This window comes from Oryza sativa, chromosome 12 (genome assembly GCF_034140825.1).
Source record: "Oryza sativa Japonica Group chromosome 12, ASM3414082v1".
NCBI classification, from domain to species: domain Eukaryota; kingdom Viridiplantae; phylum Streptophyta; class Magnoliopsida; order Poales; family Poaceae; genus Oryza; species Oryza sativa.
In genome coordinates, this window is record NC_089046.1 from 24,670,024 (window position 1) to 24,693,713 (window position 23,690).

At 43.1% G+C, this 23,690-nt stretch overlaps 1 protein-coding gene across 1 annotated transcript; it reads left to right on the forward strand.

Annotated features, from left to right (window-relative positions):
* The first annotated feature begins 869 nt into the window (after window positions 1–869).
* On the forward strand, window positions 870–8,429 carry LOC4352631 (protein LEO1 homolog). The gene is made up of 11 exons (XM_015765111.2): window positions 870–1,296; window positions 1,699–2,054; window positions 2,261–2,375; window positions 2,863–3,045; window positions 3,514–3,690; window positions 4,057–4,188; window positions 4,299–4,478; window positions 5,828–5,959; window positions 7,089–7,202; window positions 7,291–7,518; window positions 8,055–8,429. Exons 1-11 carry the CDS (start codon window positions 1,066–1,068, stop codon window positions 8,196–8,198), a joined length of 1,992 nt encoding a protein of 663 aa, XP_015620597.1. The 5' UTR covers window positions 870–1,065; the 3' UTR covers window positions 8,199–8,429.
* Window positions 8,430–23,690: the final 15,261 nt, after the last annotated feature.

The window sequence follows — 23,690 nt, forward strand, 5'->3', positions numbered from 1 at the left end:
CGACCACAGCCGTGGGCGTGTGCGGCTTCTCCGTATAGGCAATTCTTCGAGCACCTCGGCTACATGGCATGACCGAGCAGCAGCCTAAAGATTCTGCACGAAGACGAGCGGGGTCCCTGACTCCCCCTGTCCATGAGCCCCTGCACGAAACTTGTAGAACAGCAGGCTCCGGGCTACCATCGCGGCGACGAAACGTGCATCATCATCCAGAGCACCTTGAGACGGCGGATTCGGCGGAAAGAGGTTGGTTGAGGTGTAATAGCTGCGGGGCTATGTCGTAGTGGTCGTCCGCCATCAAACAATCAAGACTCAAGAGGCTTCCAGCTGGTGCCCGGTCCTTCCACTTTGTGCCAAGCTTGACCGACAGCCCATCGGGTCGAGCGCATCGGCATGGAGGGAGGTGGATGGATTGGAGAGGGGAGGCACGGAAGCAGACGGGTTGTGGCCGACGAAGAGGTGGCTTGAGAATCGCCGGAGGAAGTCGACGGAAAGGGCGGTGGGCTGGATTTGCACCGCCGTCTGAGATCGTCGCCACCACCGAGCTCCTTGTCCCCATCCAGCGACGACGAGGAAGGGACGACATCGGACAGGGCGGTAGGGACTAGGCACTTTTGCAAAAAGGACCCTTAAATTTCACATATTACAACACGATCCACCACCATCGATCCCTCACCGTAGAATAGGAGAAAATGGACATTATGCCATCGTCAAAATGAAGCTTCGCTATAATACCATTATACAATTTGGATTCACCCAAATACTACTCTCAACTAGAACCAACCAACCCTCTCTAATTCACCCACATCATTTTTCACTAAATTAGAAGAATTTTAGTCATATTTTTCAGTAGACTTGACAAAATTACCGCTGGAATCCTATTCATCCGATTTTAGTCTCACGAACTGCTGGGAGGCTAGGGTTCCCGGCGGCTCCCCTTGCGCCACCGCGCCGCGGCCGTCTTCTCGCCGCCGACGCTGAGACAGGCCGCGCCGCCGCTCCTCTCCACGCGCCGGTCCGGTCCGGTCCGTCGCCGTTCGGTGCTCCGAGCTCGCTCAACCAGCGGCGATGGCGGGCGGCGACAGGGAGAGGGATGTCGAGGAGGAGACGAGGAACCAGATGATGCAGAATCTCTTCGGCGACCAGTCGGAGGAGGAGGAGGAGGACGACGACGAGGCCGTCGATTTCGTCGACGAGGACGACCACCCGCATCCGCATCAGCAGCAGCAGCAGCTTCGCCACCAGGTGGTGGATGACGACGACGACGACGACGCCCACGCCCGCTCCGGCTACCACTCGGTAAACAATATACAATCCGAACCTCAATCTCCCCTCCCCTGCTTCCTGGGGCTGGCTAGGGCTTAGGTTTAATCTCGCGATTGGGATACAGCAGTTTGATGAACCAGTAGATTTGTGCTTCGTTGATCCCCAATCACCTGTTTGAAATTTCTGAGAGATAACCTTGCTAGTAGAAAATTCTACTTTGTAGACCAAAAGTAGTATTGAAGTTTTTAGTGGGCAGCTGTAGCAAGTGATTTGGAGACATTTTGGACCTATCACGGTGTAAAAATCCAACCATTCCTTGCCATAGAGTTTAGCTCTTGTAGGTTTTTCTTGTGCCCGAGTTCTTCGCCAATGCATGCTGTATACTTCTGCTGCAGCTGTCTGATGTGATGCTTGCTGCTTGATTTGCTTGTCCAGGAAGAAGTGGAAGGTGAGGCTGATAATGGAGGGGAAGGTGAAGCGGAAGGAGAAGGTGAAAGTGAGGGGCAAGTTGGGATGGAAGAAGAAAGTGAAGCTGAAGCTCATCGTGCTGATCTTGATCAAGGAGAAAGTGATGGGGAAAAGGTCCAGAGCTCCCCAGGAGAACTTAGTGACCGGGTGATGCAAAATGATGCAGCAGGCATGGATAGTGAAGATGAAGCCTATCAACAGCGGCCAGTAGCTAGCAGAAGAAGAGGAGTTGTTGCCTCTGAATCTGAGGGGTCTGAAGATGACTATTATGCTGGTCGAGCTCATGAAGATGAGGAACCTCGTCAAACAAGGAAAGCATCAAGGTTAAGGGGGAAATAAAACCAGGATCCTATTTATTATCTGTGCATTATATGCTTTCCAGATCTGACATTACGACATAACAATCTATCCACTGATTGATTGACTGTCTTAGTATTTTGCTAGTGACTCAATATGCATTCTTTGCCTATGTATATCCTCCCTACCTTTGTAGTAAGTAGTAACTCGTAAGAACCATAATCTTATGCAGCTCGCCAGTTGAGGAGGAGAGAGATCAGGAAGTTGTCCGTGATGTATTTGGTGAAAGCGATGAAGATGAACCTGCTCCATATCGTGATCAACAAGAAATTGATGAAGATTCCCATGTGAGATTTTTATGCTCAAATTACCTACCATTCTAGGTTTAAAGTAGGAATATCTTTCGTCAGGCTTAAAGAAAACCAGCAAAGATTTTCACGGAAGTTCTAAACAGAGCCATTTTTTTAATACATTCTGCACTGAGCAAGTACAGTATGCTATCGATGACTTGGTGGCATGTTGTTTAAACTGAATATCAGCACAAGTATTCATGTAATTCAATACTTAGATAATTTTGTGTTTCATCTTCTTTTAAATTCAGAGTTACCATTTGATGCTTAACTATGTAACAAATTTATTAATGCAGGTAGCATCTTTGGCTCTTTGCTAATTGTGTATTTATCTAAAAATCTTTCTCCCTATTCATTTCTTGTATGTACCCTGCATGAATATTGATTTGTGCTCCAGTCAGTATTGATCAACTTTCACACCTATTACCTGTTAACTTTTTCTGGATGCAATAGGTACTCAAATTTCCCTCCTTTTCTTTTTCAGAGATCACCCATGGAAGATGAAGGTCACTATGAGAAGGATTTGCAGCCCGACGATGTAGTGGCTGATGAAGATATGAGATATGAATCAGATGAAAATCGTGAACTGAAACCAAAAGAGAAACCAGTTGGTCCACCGCTGAACCTGGTGGTTCCACTTAAGCAGCCACCAGCTCAACCCGAGAGAGTGAGTTGACTACCCCTTTTTAACCATCTATCTTTCAGTCTTTGACCATACAGCACTGTTATCTTTTCTGCCAAGATGATTATATATTGGCAGACATCAGTTATCTTTGATGGATATTTATTGCGTTGCTGCATATGCACCAGATTTTTTATTATTAATTCTTTGTATCTGTTACTGTTTAATTGCTGATGTTCTGTGCTTGTGCGTAAATGTTGTTGTGCAGAACTGCACAATTGACTGGTACAGCACAATGTAAGAAATAAAGAACCTGTGTTGCTATTAACTCTTATGTGACATTGGCACTTTGGTAGTTGAAATTTCTTTTTATGCCATGGTATTATTGAAGAGAATTTTGCTGTCTTGTTCTGTAGGCTTTACTAGGAATGTTATGATCGATGCTTAAATGTTTTTGTGCTTTTGCAGCTATTCATATGGTTATTTGTTACTGACTAATTTCTTAACTTGTAGATGAATGTGATCAAGGTATCAAATATTATGGGGATTGACCCAAAGCCTTTTGATCCTAAAACATATGTGGAGGAGGATGTATTTGTTACAGATGAATCTGGGACCAAAAAAAGGATACGACTGGAGGACAATATTGTGCGGTGGAGAACCGTTAAGAATGCTAATGGCACTACATCTGTAAGTGGAATGTTTTTCAAGTAGCATTTTGAAATTCTTTAGCATTGCAGACTCAGTTATGCTACGTTGCCATCTTCTAAATTCCCCTCCCTGAAGATGCTGTGGGAAGCTTCTTAACTTTCTTACTATAATCTAGTTTGTAAACTAGCCCTTGGTGATGCTTGCACTGAGTCTTCTCTCATACTAGTCAACTTGCCCAACTGTTATGTATTTCCCTGCAAAAAAAATGCCATTATATATACCATAAGATGCTTGCTCCGTTTCTTCTTCCTCCTTTTTTTCTGTCATTGTCTTTTAAGTAGTTTGTGACAACAGGTGGTTGGTGCACTATGTGGCTATCCATATGATATATGAGCATTGTTGCAGTGTGAAAGTAATGCGCGCATTGTAAAATGGAAAGATGGGACCATGCAGCTGCTGATTGGCAATGAAGTTCTTGATATATCTGTTCATGAAGCACATCATGATCAGTCCCATCTGTTTCTGAGGAATGGGAAGGTAAAGTACTTCTTATCTGCAATTCAACAATGTTTGCTACCACCTCTGTTCATTCATGCTCTTACTGCATAGGTGTCACTAACCTGATATAATTTTGAATTATAATGCAGGGAGTCCTTCAATCACAAGGAAGGCTCTTACGGAAAATGAGATTCATGCCATCTTCCTTGTCTTCGAAATCACATCGTTTATTAACTGCTCTTGTTGATTCTCAGAATAAGAAAACGGTTAAGATGCAAAAATGGATCGAATCTAAGGATCCAGAGAGAGTGAAGCAGGAAAAAGAAAGGGTAACGAAAAACTCCATTTCTTAATACATTGGATGTATATGCAACACTGAATGACATGTGCATGACTTACATTTGCCCCAATGCTGCTTCTCAAAAACAACATGATTTCTGTTGTGTTATATTCTCACTTTCCATTTTGTTTCTATAGGGGCCATTGGGCTTGACAAAATATGTACATTTATATTTTTTTTCACCTATTTCTTTAGATTATAGGAGTTGGATGCATGTAATACTTAATAGAGTAGAGTAATCAGTAAAATAGTCAGAATGCAAACTTCAAATTAAGTAAATATAATTTCGTATCTGACCATGAGAGATTTGAGCAGACACTGAATTTGCACCAGATAACTGACAAATAAGTAAATAGGAGCATAACTGGTAAGCTAGTACCATTAAGGAAATGCTACTAAAGTTCTAATGTTGCAAACTACAAGAATGGTCTTCTTCATGGAAATATGAGCTTCAAATTTGGTTATTCTTGGGCGCATAGCTAGTCAGGATCACTATTTAAAATGATTGAGAGGACAGTTGATGCTTTTAGAGCATGATAATCAGCAAGCAAATTTAGAGCATGGCAATCAGCAAACAAATTGTTTTTCTTGGAGTACAAACATGTAATAACATTTTTAGCTATATAGTGGGGGTAAATAGATGATTCTCTAAAAACATTATGTGCAAATCTTGGCATGTTGATTGTAAATCTCTTGAACGGTAAAGTGCAAGATTTTCACCATATTTATCCTAAAAATAAAGATGTAATCATTATGAAGTCATTTGTATGAGTTACACGATCTTGCTGCTTTCTCTGTTTTTTTTTTCCTTTCATGATGAGAGTATGAGTTCTAAGATTAAGAAATTTATGTTGTCAAACCAACAAATATCAATGTGATATCAGAGGTCCCATTATCCAACAAGACTGCAATTTGTATTCAGAAAATTCTCTTGTTTGTGTGTTTTCTGTTTATCCTGCATGTTTTTCTCCAGTGCATAAGCAAGCATTAATTAGCATGTTGTTTATGGATTTTAAACTTAATTTTTGTGGCAGTTAAACACACATTCTAGATCCCGTGAATTTCAGCTTTGATCTGCGGGTCTAAAAGTTATTGTAACATGATTTGTTCTTAGTGCTACGCTGTATAACATTTATTGTGGCTTGCTCCAGTGAACTTTTCACAAAAAATAAATCACATAGGGTGAAGTTTCCTTTTATGAAGGTGCAATAACCAAATAGTTGACATACTGATTTAATAAATGCATTTAATCCTGTTCGTGCTTTGCTGTATTTCCTTTCTGTTCTAAACTTGTTATATATGCATTTTGAATGAAGTTTGTCCCTTTTCACTATGCAGGCCTTGGGCCAAAATATTCGAGCCCATTCAATTCTTCAACGCAAAAGAGAAAAGGTTAGCCGCAAGTACACACAGCCCGCCAGGCAAAGAAGGCAGCTTTCTCCCGGATTTTTGGAAGATGCATTAGATGAGGTGGGTTTCTTGTCATTTCTCTTATTTCTTCCGCTTAAGGTCATTGATACAATTAGTTATTGTTGTTCATACTGTTATAGTATTAGTGATAAATGATATTTAGTCCAGACGCATCCTATTAAATCTCACTAGTAAATGCCATTTGAATGTTTGCCAGTCTTTGGGGCCACTTTTGGCTGCAATATAATGCTGGTCAAGTGCAAGACCCTCCACACCTTTTTCTTTTCTCGAACACGCAGGAGATCTGCGTAGGGGCGGCGCAGCACAGGGGAGTTTAGAAAAAAACCCACTCTGTAAACACCGTCATGTCTTACAAAAGAACCAAACAAACCGAATGACCTAGTTAAGCCGCAAGGGCTATCGACCTAGCAAACAGTTTTCGAAGCTTTGAAACCCCAGCCAAACACCAAAGTTCACCTTCATTTGCTACTGATTGGATCACCGCTGCCACATACAGAGTAGAGTTGCACAGTGCCACAAACAGTCGTTCTATGCTTCCAAATTTCCCTCCACATCTTATTAACACTGCATCACTGCCCACTCCTTATTTGATTTTAGCAACTGATTTGAGTTCAATTTCACTCTCCGACCTAAAGCTGTTGCATGGTAAAAACTTTGTTCAGTGAAAACTGAAATCCTCTTCAGCCCTACATGTTATTTACGCGATGATATCCAAAATTTTCTTGTCTGGTTAATTTTATTTCCTTTTTTGAAACCATGTAGGCTGCTATCGTATGCACATGGCACATACACATAAATTGTTTATCTGTAAATTCATAGGGGCAATATGGACTTGTTTAAGTTTACTGTAAATGACTCAGATATATAGATCATTATGTTTTTTTTTTTGACAGTTATAGATCATTATGTTGGCAGTTTATTTCTGTGTTTTTTGAGACAGTTTATTTCTGTGTGAGATTTTATTCTGCTGTTGTAGCTCATGATGTTTTTTCCTTGGATTTAGATGCACATGTTCAATAGCTGTTTTTGTAGTTGTAAAATGTGCTGTAATGATTTGCAACTTGTCCTTTTGGTGCGTTCTGGCGGGAGATTGGATTCGGCGTGACAATTAATAAGACGTATAGTACTGGTTATGCCCAATGATTTATTCAATGCCATATTTTGGCAGGATGAGGAACCTGACCATCAATATGGTTCTCGCCGAATGCCAGCACGTAGTCGTTTTGGGGATGAACTGGAGGCTGAAGCACTAGCTGAGAGGCGCATAGTTAGTGCAAAGAAGGTGAGCAACTCATCAGCATGTAACCCTTGTTATTTTTATCCAATATATTGCTGTTTATACATAATCTGTATTGTTTGCACATTTTCAGTCAAGTATGGGCAGAAACATTCCTCGCAAACCATCCTTTCCTGCTCGTCCGCCTAGACGACAGGAAAATGAATATTCTGAGAGTGAAAGGGAGGAGTCAGAGTATGAAACTGAAGGAGAGGATATTGAGCACTCACCAACCCAGGGGAGGGAAGATGAGCTTGATGAAGAGGATGAATATGAGGAAGATGTGGAAGAAGAAGCAGCTATGTCAGATGAAGAAATCGAGGTAAGACCGATGGCATGGCCTGAAAACTCTTGGTTTTCTTTTTCACAAGTTAGCAATGTGAATATGTGATACGAATGAACATTGTCGTAAGGTTCCAAATTTGCAAGTCAGGTTCTTTCTTGGATATGCCCAGTAAAGAGATTAATGAATTAAATACTTTTGCAGCATATGTGAGGGCAAGATGTTCAAGAATCTTGACAGTAACCACTAGGAATATATGATTAAATTTGATATTTTAGTTTACAATGCTGGCATTATGTAGATAGGTAAGTTTAAGTTCAGTAGTTCTGCAAAAGAGTAACTAACAGGTCAGCGGGCAGGCTTGCTGCCTTGTAAATGTTGAAGTGAAACAAAAGGAAACAGAAAAAAATGTATTCGGTTTATGTTTGACTACTTGTGCATACTTAGTTAGCATATAGCTGAAAGGAATCTATGATTGGTTTTTTGTTGTAGTTAATATATAGCAAACTTGAAAGAAAAACATGATGAGGTTAGCTGTATATAAATCGAAACTGAAACTGAAGCCTCTGCTGCAGGAACCAAAACGGAGGAGAGAATCTGGGGGTGCCAGTGCCAGCCAAAGGCGCAAGGAGATCGACTCGGATGATGATTCTCCTCCAAGAAAACAACAGGCAGTTCATCGTCGGAAGGCAGTCGTTTTTGACAGTGATGACGAATGATGAGAAGAAAAAGGTTGCAAACACCAATATTTGCTTGAGGATTGTTGTTTAGAAATAACAAAAAAAAATGTTGTCAATTGTTAATGTATTCGGGATGCTGTCTTGAAATCAAATGTTAGCTGTGCTACCAGTTTTCCTACACTAATATAGATGATATAGTAGTATTATTTTCTAAAAAAAAATACAGATGATCTGGTAAACCATCACCAGTGCGTGCTGTTTTGATGCTTATTCCCTTGCAAATATCTAGGTTGAAAATAGCCAAGAATATGATAGCTTAAGGGCGCAATGTACTGGATTACCGTTTTTCTTTCTTTCTCTGTTCTGTTCTTTTTGAAAAAGCGAGAAAAGAAGAGTTGAAAGCATGTGTTGCGAGCAGAACAACTCAACAACTCTAAACGTTCGGGCCTCGTTTAGAGTTGTTCTGCTCACAACATACTTTCAACTCTTATTTTCTTGCGTATTAATTACGAGTACTTGACTTGGGTCAAGTGATAGATACTATATTAAGACAATGTTTGGCAAATGAGAAAGGGAAATAATTTTCCACTCATCTTTAAATCTTAACCATTCATTCTCCACATCGTCCATTTAATTCTAACATTTCATTCATTTCCCAATCCCAATCCTAATCTCATCCCCCATTTCCCATTATCCAAACACACCCTAAGTCCAGCATCCCACAATCATGCGTCTTTTTCTTCAACCACGCATAGCACATTTTATGTTTTGAACCAAGCCGTTGCTTTCCATCCTTACATATTTGGTGCCAGCCTAGCTATGCTCCCAAACATGTACCTCGCTGCTGTCCCTCGCCACCACCGTAGGCCCAGGCGGCCCGGGAGGCAACGGCTTGTTTGGGTTCTTATCCGTTCTTTGCTTTGCCAAAATTTTGACAATGAAAAAAAATTAACATTGTAAAAAGAAATTATTTTGGCAAAAGTTGGTAGGGCTTTAATCTGTTTGTAAAATTTGATGATTTGACAAATTTTTTTTTGCTGTTTTGATTGTATTGATATTTTCTATTCTGACATGTGGGATCATTTGAGTCTATGACGGTGGGTTATTTGGATGTCAATTGTCAAATGAGTATTAAAAAAATAATCAAACTTCTCCTTTATTTTCCTTACTAATATTGTGTTTTGGCTATGACCCCAATTGAAACAAGACAAATATTTTGGCAATGCCAATTTTTTTGCCACAAACCAAATGGGTGACTAATTTTTGAATGCCCATTTTCCTTTTTTGTTTGGTTGAGTTTAGCTATAAACCAAACAAACATTACATTCATTTTTATATGTCCTGACACGAGCTTATAATATTTTTCCAGGAAGATTTCCCTTTGAATTCTTTCAAGGTTATGGTATTCTAGTTCTAAGCTTCGAACCATTGAGAATTAAACTTCATAATAGGCCACTCGATTCACAACACTTTCAACTTTTGCCACTTAATTTGTAACACCTTCAAAAAAAAAATGTCGTCAAAAACACGAATGGTTTCATTCCGTGTCACTCCGTCCATCCAAAGCCGCATTCGTCAATGCAAGGATATACATTTTTTCGGTGTATAAACCAAAACGGAAAAGAAAAAAACACGATGAGAAAAGAAAAACAAAATCGCGGACGAATATATATATAGCCCAATCACTGTAAAAGCCCTCGATCGATTAGTTGCCCGGTGATCTGGTGTAATGTTGTGGTCGGATGGTGATCCGGTAGATGGATGCTAGTAGGTGAAACTAACATCCAAGAGGTCGATGGATCATGCGTTGGGCCTCAAGACTTTTGAGGAACGCACTGTCCGAACATAGGAACATGCCAAATAACGCCAGACAAATTTATATATGCAATCAACTTTTTGAGCCTCGCTCCAAAATCGATGCCGTGAATCTTGCACCTAACATGTATATTGCTCTAATTTGAAGACTACAAACTTATTAATCAACCAATTAATCTGCAGCATATATACATGGTAGCATATGTATATATATATATGCTGTGTGCACCTGGATCCTCATGTATGTGAAATAATGAGGATTCACTCATTCACAACATCCGACGGTACTCCTGCTATTGGCGGCCGCCCATTATAGGATAATTGGTACCCTTTCTTTCTGTTTCATATTATAAGTCGTTGGATTTTTTTTTCAAACTTCTTTAACTTTACCAAATTTATAGAAAAAATATAATATAGTATTTTCAACCCAAAACATACATATTATTAAAATATATATTCAGTGTTTGATTTAAGGGGCAATTTCGTTTTTGCCCCCACTTTCATCTCTAATATTGAGTTTGCCCCTACTTTTTAGAGTTTTCGTTTTTGCCCCCACTTTTTTGAACTGAAAGATGCTTTTGCCCCTCCTTTGGATGGAAGAGTTAACGGTGTTAAATATGACATTTATGCCCTCTCCCAAATCTATTTATTAATTGTGTTTTTGCCACTATTATGCAATGGATTTGATTTTTTTTTCTGGTGAATATGTTTAAAACTAAATGACAGATTTGGACATTACAATTTGGACAAAATTTGAATTTGAAGAAATTTTGGCAAAATTTCGGCAGCATTTTAACAGAAATTGAACAAAATTTCAACAACATTTTACACAATCATATGAAGTCAAATTGTACCTCACAAGTATCACAAAGCATGACAACATAATAACCAACACCAAAATAGCAAAGTTTAGTTCATAACAAGCACCAAAATAGCCAAGTTCACATCATAACCAACATAATATCACATATTACAGGTTCAAATCATAGCCAACATAGTAAGAAGTAATTGTCCAGATCATGCATTGAAACAAAAGCACCAATAGAGCTATTACATATGAGGTCCAAACCATTGAGCTAGCCTCCCTCCTCTTCCTCCCCTTCCCCTCCCACCACCACCACCACCACCTCCACCTCCACCAGGGGCAGCAGCAGCACCTGCTCTTCCCCTCCCACCACCACCAGCAGCACCACCTCCACCTCCACCTCCATCTCCATTACTATTAGGGGCAGCAGCAGCACCCACACCTGCACCTCCTCACTGAAGGATGATACCTACGTTTTGTGGGTGAAAATTGCAATGGACCATCAAAATCAATTATTTGGGCATCAATGCATACATCCCCCTTCTCTAGGTTCAACTGAAACCAATCTAGCAATTGTTCGTCTGATGTAATCTCAACAGAGTCACCATCCATAGAACACCACAAAGTCATGTATTGCTTAGAACCCCATATGAAGTGTTCAGCTATGAAATTTACTAATTCTAGCAAGTCATAGTTATGCATGTCAACAAGTTGGGTTGGCAATGTTTTACCCTCCATATAGGTCTTTGGCCCTTCATCTGGCAAGCTGAAAAATGACCCAACTCTAACAACTAATTTCAACTCACTGTGATTTGTCCTACAAATCATAGCAACAAAAATATACATTTAGCTAATTGTTGCATGTTACCAATAGCCACAAAAATACAATTCCAAATATATAAGTTTGTTTGAGGGGGAGGTTTAGAGATTTCAACATTGCAAACAACATTGGTAAATTATCTCAACCAAGTCAGCACAAACAACATTCACATTTTGTATTACTAACAGAACAAGGATGATCTCAACCACATTGGCACATTGGTAAATTATCTCAACCACATTGAATTGTATTACTACTAGCTAATTCGTTGTACAAACCAAACTGAGAACAACTACACTCACAAAATTAGCACAAAGGTATGAAGTACTACAGTCACAAGAATAGCACAAAGGGGTTACCTGTTAACCTCTTCCATGAAAATCTCCTCCATTTGCAAGATTTCCTCCGTGATTCACCAATAGCTCACATCACAGGGCCGACGCCAGCCGCATCCGAGGCCCTGCTGTTCGACACCGCCCAGCCACCTCCCCCACTGCCTACCCCCTCCCCCGCCGCCTACCCCTCTCCCCGCCGCCACCTAGGGCGCCACTTGGCCGACGCCCTCTCCCCGACCGCTCTCCTTGACGTGCCGGGAGGAGCGGCCCCTGGCCGACGCCGCGACCGCCCGCTCGCCGCCGCCTTGGGCGCCGCTGGGCCGCCGCTAGGGCCCCTGGATGACGCCGCGCCACCCTCTCCCCGGCCGCTCTCCTGCACGCGCCGGGAGAAGCGGAGCCTGGGCGACGCCCGCTCTCATCCGCCGCCGCCGCCCGCCGCTTGTTTCTCGCGGTCACAGCGTGCTCGCGGTCTGGAGTAGTATCGCCGCCGCCGAGAGGAGTAGTATCCCTGTTCTGTATGGTTAACATTTCACAGGGGTAAAAAGGTAATTCAATAAATCGAAAATTCTTTATTTTCTTCCAAAAATTCGGTCCCACTAACCTCCATCCAAAACAGGGGCAAACACCTCTTTCAGTTCAAAAAAGTGGGGGCAAAAACGAAAACCCTAAAAAGTAGGGGCAAAATCAATATTAGAGATGAAAATGGGGGCAAAAATGAAATTATCCCTTGATTTAATGAAACTAATTTGACATTTTAGATGTTACTTTTTTTATAAATTTTGTCAAACTTAAAAAAAATAACTAGGAAAAATAATTCAAATAACTTATAATATGAAACGGGATGGAGTAATAATTAATAATGAGCCTACTCAGCTTGGCTCGTTAACTTTAAAGAAGCTAAAAGCCTTTCTCGAGCCCGGTTTATGACGGGCTCGGTAATTAGTTCCGTCTCATTTATATCACTTAACTACAAATTATAACATTTACTAATTACTTACTTCCTCCATTCCATTTTAATCATCACATAAACAAAGAGCGCAAAGACCAAGGACAACTAAACATTCATTATACTGTAATTAATTCTTACCGGTTAAGCTACTACTCTCTCCGGTTCTATAATAATTGACGTTTTCGATAAGGTTGAGGTCAAACTTTTATAACTTTAATCATCAATAACTTTAAAAATATTTAGTATAAATAAACTAGAACAACATATATAGATTTGTCTTTCAAAGCACTATAATAAAAGTAAACATACATTTATTTATTATATATATTATAGTAGAAAAATAAGGTCAAAGATATATTTTGTAGACCGTGTCATTATCCAAAACGTCAATTAAAATGAAACCGGAGGGAGTACGTTACTTCGTATCTCATGGATTGCATCAAGTTTTAAATATTGCACGTAGTTATACCAATAGAAATTAATCTTAGTTGAGTGCATGCATCGCATTTAATGATGCTCATTTACTCTCTACACAAATAAATAAAGAATACTCTCTGCACAAATAAATAAAGAAGCACTTGTTAGGGCACCCATAATGGTTATCTATATGCTCTCTACAAAAGATCCATGTCAGTATATTTTCCTACTTGGAAGATATTAAATGAAGAGATAGAGCAAAGCTATCTACTAACTTAGAGATAGTCTATAGAGAAAAATGAGGCAATACATGAGAGAGCTATAGATACCCATGTAGACATACTATTGAGGTGGTTTACTATTAATCTAGTCTATTGCTGAGATGTACATGTTTTATAGAGAGCACCTTACTTTACCATTGCGGGTGCTCTTAGAGAATGATCATTTTAGGTAGACCTAAAAAATCTTAGATGATTATCAAACTGGATAGAGAGAGTATATATTAACATAATTATAAACATGAACTACTCATTAATTGCAAATAGTTTAATTTGGAATTTCGTTAAGTCCTAGTTAAGAAACTCTGAATATAAAAAGATATGAACACATATGGTCACATTCTAACTAATATTAGCGGGGAACGTATTTTCTACACCGGGCTTCATTGTTAAGTGAACGAGCTAAAAGTCTAATCTGGCTCTGCTCGTTATTACTACGATGTCAAACAGCTCAATACGAATCGATCCGAGCAACGAGCTTTGAGCTTTCCTATACCACCCCATGGCTGCAAATTACATATGCTCACTAGGTTTGGATTTCCCTTTTTCATGATGGACGATGTTTAATTAATTTCCTATCATCAACTTGTTGTAGTAGAGCTGAAATAACACTGGTGGAGAATTGGTTTTTACTCCCGGTTCGTAACCCCTGTACGAATCCGGGACTAAAGATCGCTATCTTTAGTCCCGGGTGAAATAACCGGGACTAAAAATGATTAAAGATTGAGCATTTTTAATCCTGGTTAGTGTTACCAACCGGGACTAAAGAAGCTAGATCCGGTTGCTTCTTTATCCTTTTTTTTCTTCATTGTTTTTAATATTTTGATTTCACTCCATCCCGTCCCCAAAATCTCAAATCAATCATCCTCAAATTGCCTCCAAATCCACAAATCGATCATCTCAAATACATCACAAAATCTTAAAAAAATTACATCGCAACTTCTACAAATTTCATCACATATTCACATCACACACAAATAAAATACATCACACACCAATTTTAGATCCGAATCACAAGTTATCAAAAAAGAAAGAAAGAAAGAAAAAAATGCCGGCGCAGGCCGTCGCCTCGCCGCGCGGCGCACCGCCACCGCGACGGCCGGCCCTCCGCGCGCCCCGCCGCCGCCCCGCCGGCCGACCATCCCTCCGCGCCTCGCCGCCCTCACGCCGGCCGCCAGGCCGGCCCTCCGCGCCCCGCCGCTGCAGTAGAGAGGAGGGAGAGGAGAAGGAGAGGAATAGAGAGGAGGGAGAGGAGAAGGAGAGGGATAGATAAGGAAAGGAACAGATAAGGTTGAGGAGAGGAGGAGAAGAGTTAAAGGAGAGGAAGAGATACCTCGATCCGATCGCGCACGCCTCTCCGATCTCCGCGCCGATCTTTTTTCTCGGTTGGTGTTACCAACCGGGACTACAAATAGATCTTTGTTACCAACTGGTACTAAAGATTGAAAAGTACCCTGGAGCTTTTAAACCGGGACTAAAGATGTTTTTAGTCCTGGTTTTTAATACAGCTGGGACTATTATGAAATCTGGTCGATCGACCAAAGATGGTTTCTCCACCAGTGTAACTGATCAAATTATTACTCCTTCCTTTTCACTTTCATTAGTATTTTGATTTTTGGAAAATCAAACTTGAAAGAGTTTAACCAGTAATTAATTAATATACAAATGCATTTAGCACATAAAATTTATACCATGAGAGTCGTCATACTTCAAAATACTTTCACATAATATTTGGTTTAGTACCTATACAAAATAAATTTTATAAGAAATTAATGGTCAAAATTTAGTATTAAATAATTATTTGTACTAGTCCATGCATGACTTGCTTGGTAGGAGTTTGCGACGTATGCTATAAATACAAATACAGTTATACAGTAATCAATTGCACTACTGTACTAGTAGCAGCCAACCCCTAGAACCACACGCTTCAAACATACTTTCTCCGTTTCAGGCTATAATAATTTCTAGCATTGTCCATATTAAATATATAGATGTTAATAAATCTAGACACAAATGTCTAGATTCATTAATATTTATAGGAATGTGAATAATGCTAGAAAGTCTTATAATATGAAACGGAGGAAGTAGCGTAAGAATAAAAATTAGAAATTATACAACTCTAAATTTGTCATCATCTCAAATACATTACTAACATACATTATATTTCACCTTCAATATAGCATCAGCTTAAAAGCTTAAAAGCTTTTGACCTTAGGAACATTCTCGTCTTTTCAAAGAATTTCTCTCTCCAACCGAGTTGAAATTGCCCTTCAGCAAATTACCAGTTTTTTATACATTTTTACGATGTCTACCAACAAACTACACAAATTTTGAGTGTTCTGTAGCAAATTTTGCCAAGTAAGACATACGGATGCATATATAACAGAAGTTTATTTTTCCCCTCTATCCAGCTTATATATAAAAAAAACATAAAAAAATTAATAATCTACCACTACATATTTAAAAGAGTAAAATCCATCACCGGTCCCTAAACTTATACCGCTGTGTCATCCCGGTCCCTAAACTTGCAGATCACTCGTTTAGGTCCTTCAATTTGTTCAGTTGTATCACCCTGGTCCCTAAACAGGACGGTCTAAAAACTTTATATCAAAAAATAATTCATAATTTTTTCATGTGAACTCTAATGAAGACAAATTTTATATCAAAATTGTAGCCCTCGACGCGACCTACAACTTTGTAGTTGAAAAGTTTTTGAATTAAAACTGTTTAGGGTCCCATAATATTGTTGCATGTTTATAGATTTTGAAATTTTAATTTTAAAATTACATTTTGGGACAAAAAATGACTTAAAATAAAAACAAATTCAACTACAAAGTTGTAGATCGCGTTGAGGGCTACAAGTTTGATATAAAGTTTGTCTTCATTAGAGCTCACATGAAAAAGTTATAAATTATTTTTAAATATAAAATATTTAAACCGTCCTATTTGACCAAGACGATATTCAAATCCAAGTTTAAGGACCGGAGTGACACAACTGAACAAGTTGGAGGACCTAAACGAGTGATCTGCAAGTTTAGGAACCGGGATGACACAGTCGAACAAGTTTGTAGCGCCCGTTCCGTCGTGGCGCCTAGCGGGAAAATTATCTCCGAAAAACCCTAATTGCGAAATCTGTTTCTTTGATTGTTGTCTAGTGTCCGTGCCATCTCAAGATCTCAATCCCCGATCTATCGTCGAGTTCAACCCCGAATCCAATTCCTTCCAAATCGAATCCCTCCGCAAAAGTCTAGTTTGCCTCCCCAGGTTCGATGGGCCGAATTCCGCTCGGCCCATCTCTTCCCCGGCCCCCTCTCTCCCGGGCGTCTCCCCCCCTCTCTCTCTCTCTCGCTCCCTCCCCACCCCGGCGCGTTCCCCCCCCGCTCGCTGCTCGCGCGTGCGAGAGCCGCGCCGAGCGCCCCCATCTCTTGCGCGAGCTCCCCGCTCGCAAAGCCGGCCCCGCGCGCCGTTGCTCGCGCGCGCGCCCGCGCGGTTTCCTGCCCGAGCCGCGTCGTCTGCGCCGTCCGCGTCACCCGGTCCCGCTGCCCAGCCGCGCCGCCCGTTGCTTCCCACGCGCGCGTGCCGAGTGGCCGACCGCCTGGTCACCGCCGCCGTCACCCTCTGTTGCGCCAGCCCGCGCCTGTCGCTAGTGTCGTCGCGCCGCTCCAAACCATCCCACCGTCATCGCCGTCGTCATCGCTCGGCCCCCGCCACTCCGCGCGCTAGCCTCCAAGGGACGGAGGCAGAGAGCCCCTCTCCCTCTGCCGAGTCGCCCCGCTCCCTCCTCCTTTTCCTGAATCGGCAAAGGGGCGAGCCCCCTTTCTCTCCCTCCTTTTCCTCTTTTTCTCCCCTTTTTTCCCCTCTCGCCGGCGTCACCTCCTGTCGCCGCTTTGGACGCTAGCCGGAGCGCCAGCTCGCCGGCTTGACCGCCCATGTCGGTTCCCCTCTCTCAAACCGACATTGCCGCCCATTTAAACCCGTCTTCCCCCTCCCTTCCTTTCCTCTCCCATTCGCCTCCTCACCGTTGCCGCCGCTCCCGTGCTCTGCCTCGCCTCCGCCGTCCATCGCCAAGCGCCGGGAGAGCCGGTGCGTTCGTGGACGCGGAAGGGGACTCCGGGCGCGCCCTCTTCTTCCTCTTCCTCAGCCCGAGGCCGGAGAGATCACTCCCGCGCCGTCGGCCTCTCGTCACTGCGCCCCGTCCCGCACGGTAGTGTCTCTCTCCGTTCTTCCTCCTCGCTCCATCTCCTCCCCCTAGCTTTCGGTAGTAGCTTGAGTAGACTCCCCGTAGTTAGCCGGCGCCGCCCCGACCGTTGCCGTCGCTCGCCGTGTGCTCGCCGCCGTCGCCGCCCGAGCTCCGTAGCACCCGCTCGTCGCCGGCCTCGCTCGGCGTAGTTCCACCCAATCCGACGCTAGCGTCGAGTTCCCGAAGCCGCGTAGATGCTCTCACCGCCGGGAATCGACCTCTCGTGACCTCGTCGCCGTTTCCCTCTTCTCCCGCCGCCGGTTGCCGCCGCCGCAATCCGCCGCCGTCGAGCAACCTCCGGCGAATCCGAGCCGATGGCTTGCCTTCCCTTGTCACGTGCAACCGCCCGGTGTGCTCGCTGTTGCCCGTATCGCCGTGGTTCGCTCCGCCGCTCGCCGCCACCGCCCGCCGTCCATTCGAGGCCGGGTCGTCGTCTACCTCCCGCCGGCCCGCGTGGCAGCCACGTAGGCGCCACGTCGGCGCCAGCTCAGCCAGACCGGGTCGGGCCGACCCCGGTCGGTCCCTCCGCGTGCGCGCGATCCACCGCGAGCCGTGAGGCTGCGCGTGGGCCCGCCGCACCTGCGTCCACCGCGGACCGCGCGCATGCACCGCGTCCCGTCCCCGCCCACGCGCGTGCGTCGCATGCTCCCTCCGCACGGTGAGCCGAGCCGCTGACAAGCGGGTCCCACCCGGGACCGCGCGTGGTGAGCCCGGTCCACCGGCTCTCTCTCTCCTCCCTCCCGCGCGCGCGCGAGTTTGGGCCGCCTTGGGCCGGCCGGCCCATTTAGCTCGGCCGGACCGCTCCATTTCTCTTGGGCCGCGCCCTAGCTGTCCAAGAAAAGTCTATATTTCCTCCCTCCCTTCTTTTCTTTTTCTTTTCCAAAAAGGATTTAATTAAATCCTTTACCTTTAGATCAAAAATTCAATAATCTTAGAAATTCAATATCTTCCCAACCGTAAATCCGTTTGACTCCGTTCAACTTCTAAAATTCCCCAAATCTCGAGATCTATCTTATGGCACGCATAGAGGTCGTTAATAGGGCTTTATTTTCGCCGTTTGTTGAGTTGTCCCGTTTCGCGTGTAGTTTCGGAGCCCGAAGACCCGCAGTGCGAGGATTTCGAGGATCAAGCTCCAGATCTCGAGCAAGGCAAGCCACCTTTGAACATCTTGAGCCTATATTTGAAATTTAATTATGTTGCTTGCAAAATATTATGCATTGATAGGATCGCACTTAATCTGTTTGTCCCGTCTGCAAGGCAGATTGGCGGACCTACCTAATTTGTCGCATTTGATCCTTCCTTTGTTAATTGCTATACCATGTCCCCTTGTAACCACCCAGTTGCGCCTCGATACTCGCGCACTCTGTGCGAGTATCGACGGTCGCCTTCAAATTTAAAATCTGAGTAACAACTTGGGTAAAACTGGAGTTTTACAAAAGACTTGGAAAAACCCGACACCTGGGTCGGTGCTTGCGAACTAAATGAATTTCCAAAACCGCGGACCGGGGAACGTACCGGGTGTACGGTTTCCCGCTCTTGCACCTAAGGACCGTTTCCTTGGAATTTCATCCGAACATAAGACAAGGACGACCACACGGGTGGAATGGGACACCCCTGGCTGAGTAACTAGCTTATCAGGGGAGCCTTGATGCCGAGAGACATGTGGATTCGCCGGGGTGGTGTCGGGGAGGACCCCTGGGCTTCCTGGCACAGTATGGTCTGGGACCTAATCTGTTGTTGGTCTGGGACCCCTCTCGTCGGCATATGGTAAACCTGTGTCGGCTTTCGAAATGCCTTGTCATGAAAGCTTGGAGGTCTCCTGACGTGGCTGATCCCCACGGGCTGGGTGACCCGGGTTAGTAATGTCGTGTGGGTAAAGTGTACCCCCCCCTCTGCAGAGGTCATTGAACTGTTCGAACAGCCGTGCCCACGGTCAAGGGCGGATGTGAGGTGATTCCTAGCGTAGTTTTGTTTGACTACTGCTTGTGAAATTGCTGTTGTGAAAAGGGGTTCGATGTTTGAAAAATCTGTAGCTGATGGGATCAGCTAGGCCCGGGTGGCCGTTTGAAAAGTTGTTGGCCCGGGTGGCCGTTTGAAAAGTTGTTGGCCCGGGTGGCCGTTTGAAAAGCTGTTGGCCGGGTGCCAACCTTGTTGCAATCCTAAAGACTGATACATTGCACATACTCCGACCGGACGAGACGCACTGTCCCATCCGTGTTGTTTGAGAAGCACTCACCTAGTCGTTTTAGAAAAAGAGTTCAAATAAAACCAATTGCAAAAACAACAGCCTTCCCTTGAAGCCTGCATTAAACACTTATTTCCCCTGGCTTGCTGAGTACTCCCGTACTCACCCTTGCTCTATATAAATATCCCCCCCAGTTGCTGAAGAAGATGAAGCGGATCCTGCTGATGAGGAGTTCTTCCAGGAGCAAGCCGGCTACGATGAGTTTTAGGGTTTCGGCCTAGTTCCCAAGTCGCGCCTGTGATGAATGGTCCAAGTCCTGGCTTCCGTTTTCCTTTTGTAATGCAGTTGTGAGCTCGGGATCTGTCCGCAGCCCAACATGACTGTACTCCTACTCTATAATAAAGAGACCTCTGTTGCTGTGATATTCTGTCTCCCTGTGATACCAGCACTGTTTCCTGGGACTGGTATCGATTAACAGGTTAAATTGGAGCGTCACGGGCTAGTCCCGGTCGGGACTAGTTCGGGGCGTGACAAAGTTTGAGGACCTGAACGGTCGATTTGCGAGTTTAGAGACCGGGATGACACAACGGTACAAGTTTAGGGACCGGTGATGGACTTTACTCTATTTAAAACATAAATGCGCGCGTTTATAGAATCTGCGGAGGGACTGCACGCAACATACACAGTGTGTGATTTGTATGTAGCCATGTACCTAGCTAGCAACATTTTGAAACGGAGAAAGTAGTAGAAGCTTGTTTATATTAATTAACTTAATTAATTAATAATTAAGGCCCGCTTCCACTATGATCATGAACTAGCTGAGCAGTGGATCGACGACGCAAACGCATCAATTTAAAGGAGTATATAGTCTGGGGGTGCCCAGGCCCGTCGTCCAACTAACTGAGATGTGATGTGAATTACTGTACTAACACTGGTGTTAATTTGTCAGTTTATCGATCGATTGATCGATCGGGCCGGGCCACCCGATCGATAGATCCTATAATATTTAGCTATTGCATGCAACAAGTCATCGATATATGAAACAAATTATAAATGTCCGATATTTGTTCATAAATTAAGTGCCACTGCCATGCCAACACACTAACATATATAGCTAGATCTATCGAGGTAGCTAGAGAAGCTGATCGTGATATCGAGAGCTAATTAAGCTAGCTGAACCAATCAATGGAAGGCCTCGCCGGCCATGGCGACCTCCCGACAGCCGCCGCCGGCGGCGGCATGCTGGCAGTTGATCTCCTTGGCCCAGCTGCAGGTATTGTATACACTCTAGCTAGCTATAACATGTCTGTTGGTGTCATAGTATACTAATTATATTTAGATCATGGTGTTATAATATATGAATAAGTAGTTTCGCTATAAATTTTATCAAAAGTCGTCGGTACGGTGTCGACACCGGTCATTACACTGTAGATCCGTCTTGGGCATGACTACGTAATACTCTCTCCACCTAAAAAAAAGAAAATCAACTTTCTGAGAATGAATTTGGATAGACGACAATAATTTATCCATATTCATTTTTAACAGTTGATTTTTTTTTGGAGAAAGTAAAATCGTTCATTTTAGAACGGAAGGACTACGTTACTTAATGTGTGATCTATATATCGCATGCACGCAGATGCAGGAACAGTAACAGAGGAGGGCTACTTCGTCTTCGTGCAGCAGCTGGTAGTGCGCATCACCGGCGGCGGCGCCGCCGCCGCCGCCGGCATTTCGTTGCCAACGTCGTCGTCAATGCAGGAAGAAGCATCTGCAGTAGTAGACGTTACAATTGATGGATTAGCATCAGCTACTACCCACGGCAATGCCATTGTTGCCGACGACGACGCGGGCGATGACGGGAATGTGCGTCGTCCGCCATCGTCGTCGTCGAGAGGAGGAGGAGGAGGAGGAGGAGGAACAATAAGGACATCAAGATCAAGAAGAAGAAGAAGGAGATCGGTGGTATGGGAGCACATGGAGGTGGATCCGTCGGGGAACGAGGCGTCATGCAGGTACTGCACCAAGACGCTGTCGGCTAATTCCAGAGGCGGCACGTCTCATCTCAGGAGGCACGTCAACCGATGTGCCCTGCGACAATTGGCACGTGCGTTGGACATATGATGAAGAAGAAGAACATAGGTGCATCAGTGCATGATGATCGATCGTGTTCCCTTTCAATGCTGTCTATATATAATTCCACCCATTCACAAATTAAACACACAGAAGTTTAAGGTTAATGTGAAGTTATTACTTTGATGCTATTTGTAGAGTTTAAGGAATTAAAGATCACGTCTAGTGATATAACTGCTATTAGCTAGTATTAAGAACAGTTAGCAGACTATAAACCAATTATAACCAAATATTGAGGAGATAAATAAAAAGAGATAAGAGCAGCGAGCTACAGATTTGTAACCAGCTACAGCACATACTACAAGAAGCAATGTGTGTATGACAGTCAGGGGCGAAGGCAAGCCTAGGGCAACTAGGGCTTGATCCCTAGGCTTGCCTCCAAAATCATGTATAAATTATGTTAAATCACCAAGTAATTTTAGAGAAAAATCAACAACTTATTAGTTGAGCCCAAGGTTAGCCCTACTATTCAGTAATTTCTAGCTCCGCCACTGATGACAGGTGAGACCAAGTATTACTTGTGTATTATATATGTTTATAGGTAACTATTGTATAAATTAGCTACTAAATTAACGATTTGGAGCTAATGGTTCACTATACTATTAAACTTTCTCTAATAAGTAATAAATATATATAGTGATGATCAGCTAGATAGACTAAAAGTACTCTAAAACCGATTATACTTATATATAAATTTGAAGTTAAAATTGTTCGTTTATATTTACGGACCGAGAGAGTAGCGATAAGAGTACTGCATAATTTGAAAGTGATCGATCGAACAAGCGATATATAGCATACGTACGGAGCACGTACGTAATGCATGCTTCAGTTCTTTTTTCATGCACATATATATAGGTTACTACTAATTAATTAGGTGCTCCTATATGTTGGGGTTTTGTTCATTATTGTATGTGTGCTAGCTTGCGTGTTTGTGATGCATGGTGACGATATATATTAATTGCTGCGGATATATTGTACTCCAGTACTCATGCTATATATATATTCGATCAAATGAAACAAAAGTCAGCTAAAATTTCTGTTGATGTTGAAGTCGATACGATGGGTCGAATTCGATCCAAGATGAGCTTTTTGGGTGCCGATCGATGGTGCAGGTCACCAGCATATATGTCGTCCTGAACCTCACGTGGCGGCGAAACTGCACCATCCGCTGCCTTTTTTTTTTTTTCCGGTGCCAAAGGCGCAGAAGTACTACTTATATAGTGTGTGTGTGAGATATATAGGAGAAATATATAGCCCTCAACGATTCCAAACCGTATAAAAAAAGACCCCAAGGCATTATGGACAAATTTAACCCTGGTTTCATTGACATGCACTACTGGAGAAGTGATCTTTGATGGGTGATGTAAAAACCACATTAGTCCCGGTTTGGATAGGGACCGGGACTAAAAAGACACGACGTATTTAATGCCTCGCACTTATCCTCTAGCAAACTCCTCCTTAGCACAAACTCCTCATCCCTTATCCTCCTTGTCATTTTAACTTCTTCCTCCCTTTTCTTATCCTGTCTCTCTTATCTTCTCCTTTTGTTGCAGCGAG

Excerpts from the sequence above, each read along its gene's own strand:
- LOC4352631 (XM_015765111.2), top strand. The coding sequence starts at position 1,066 with ATGGCGGGCGGCGACAGGGAGAGGGATGTCGAGGAGGAGACGAGGAAC. Across the intron at positions 1,297-1,698 it reads CCCGCTCCGGCTACCACTCG|GAAGAAGTGGAAGGTGAGGC; the intron begins GTAAACAATATA and ends TTGCTTGTCCAG. Across the intron at positions 2,055-2,260 it reads CAAACAAGGAAAGCATCAAG|CTCGCCAGTTGAGGAGGAGA; the intron begins GTTAAGGGGGAA and ends AATCTTATGCAG.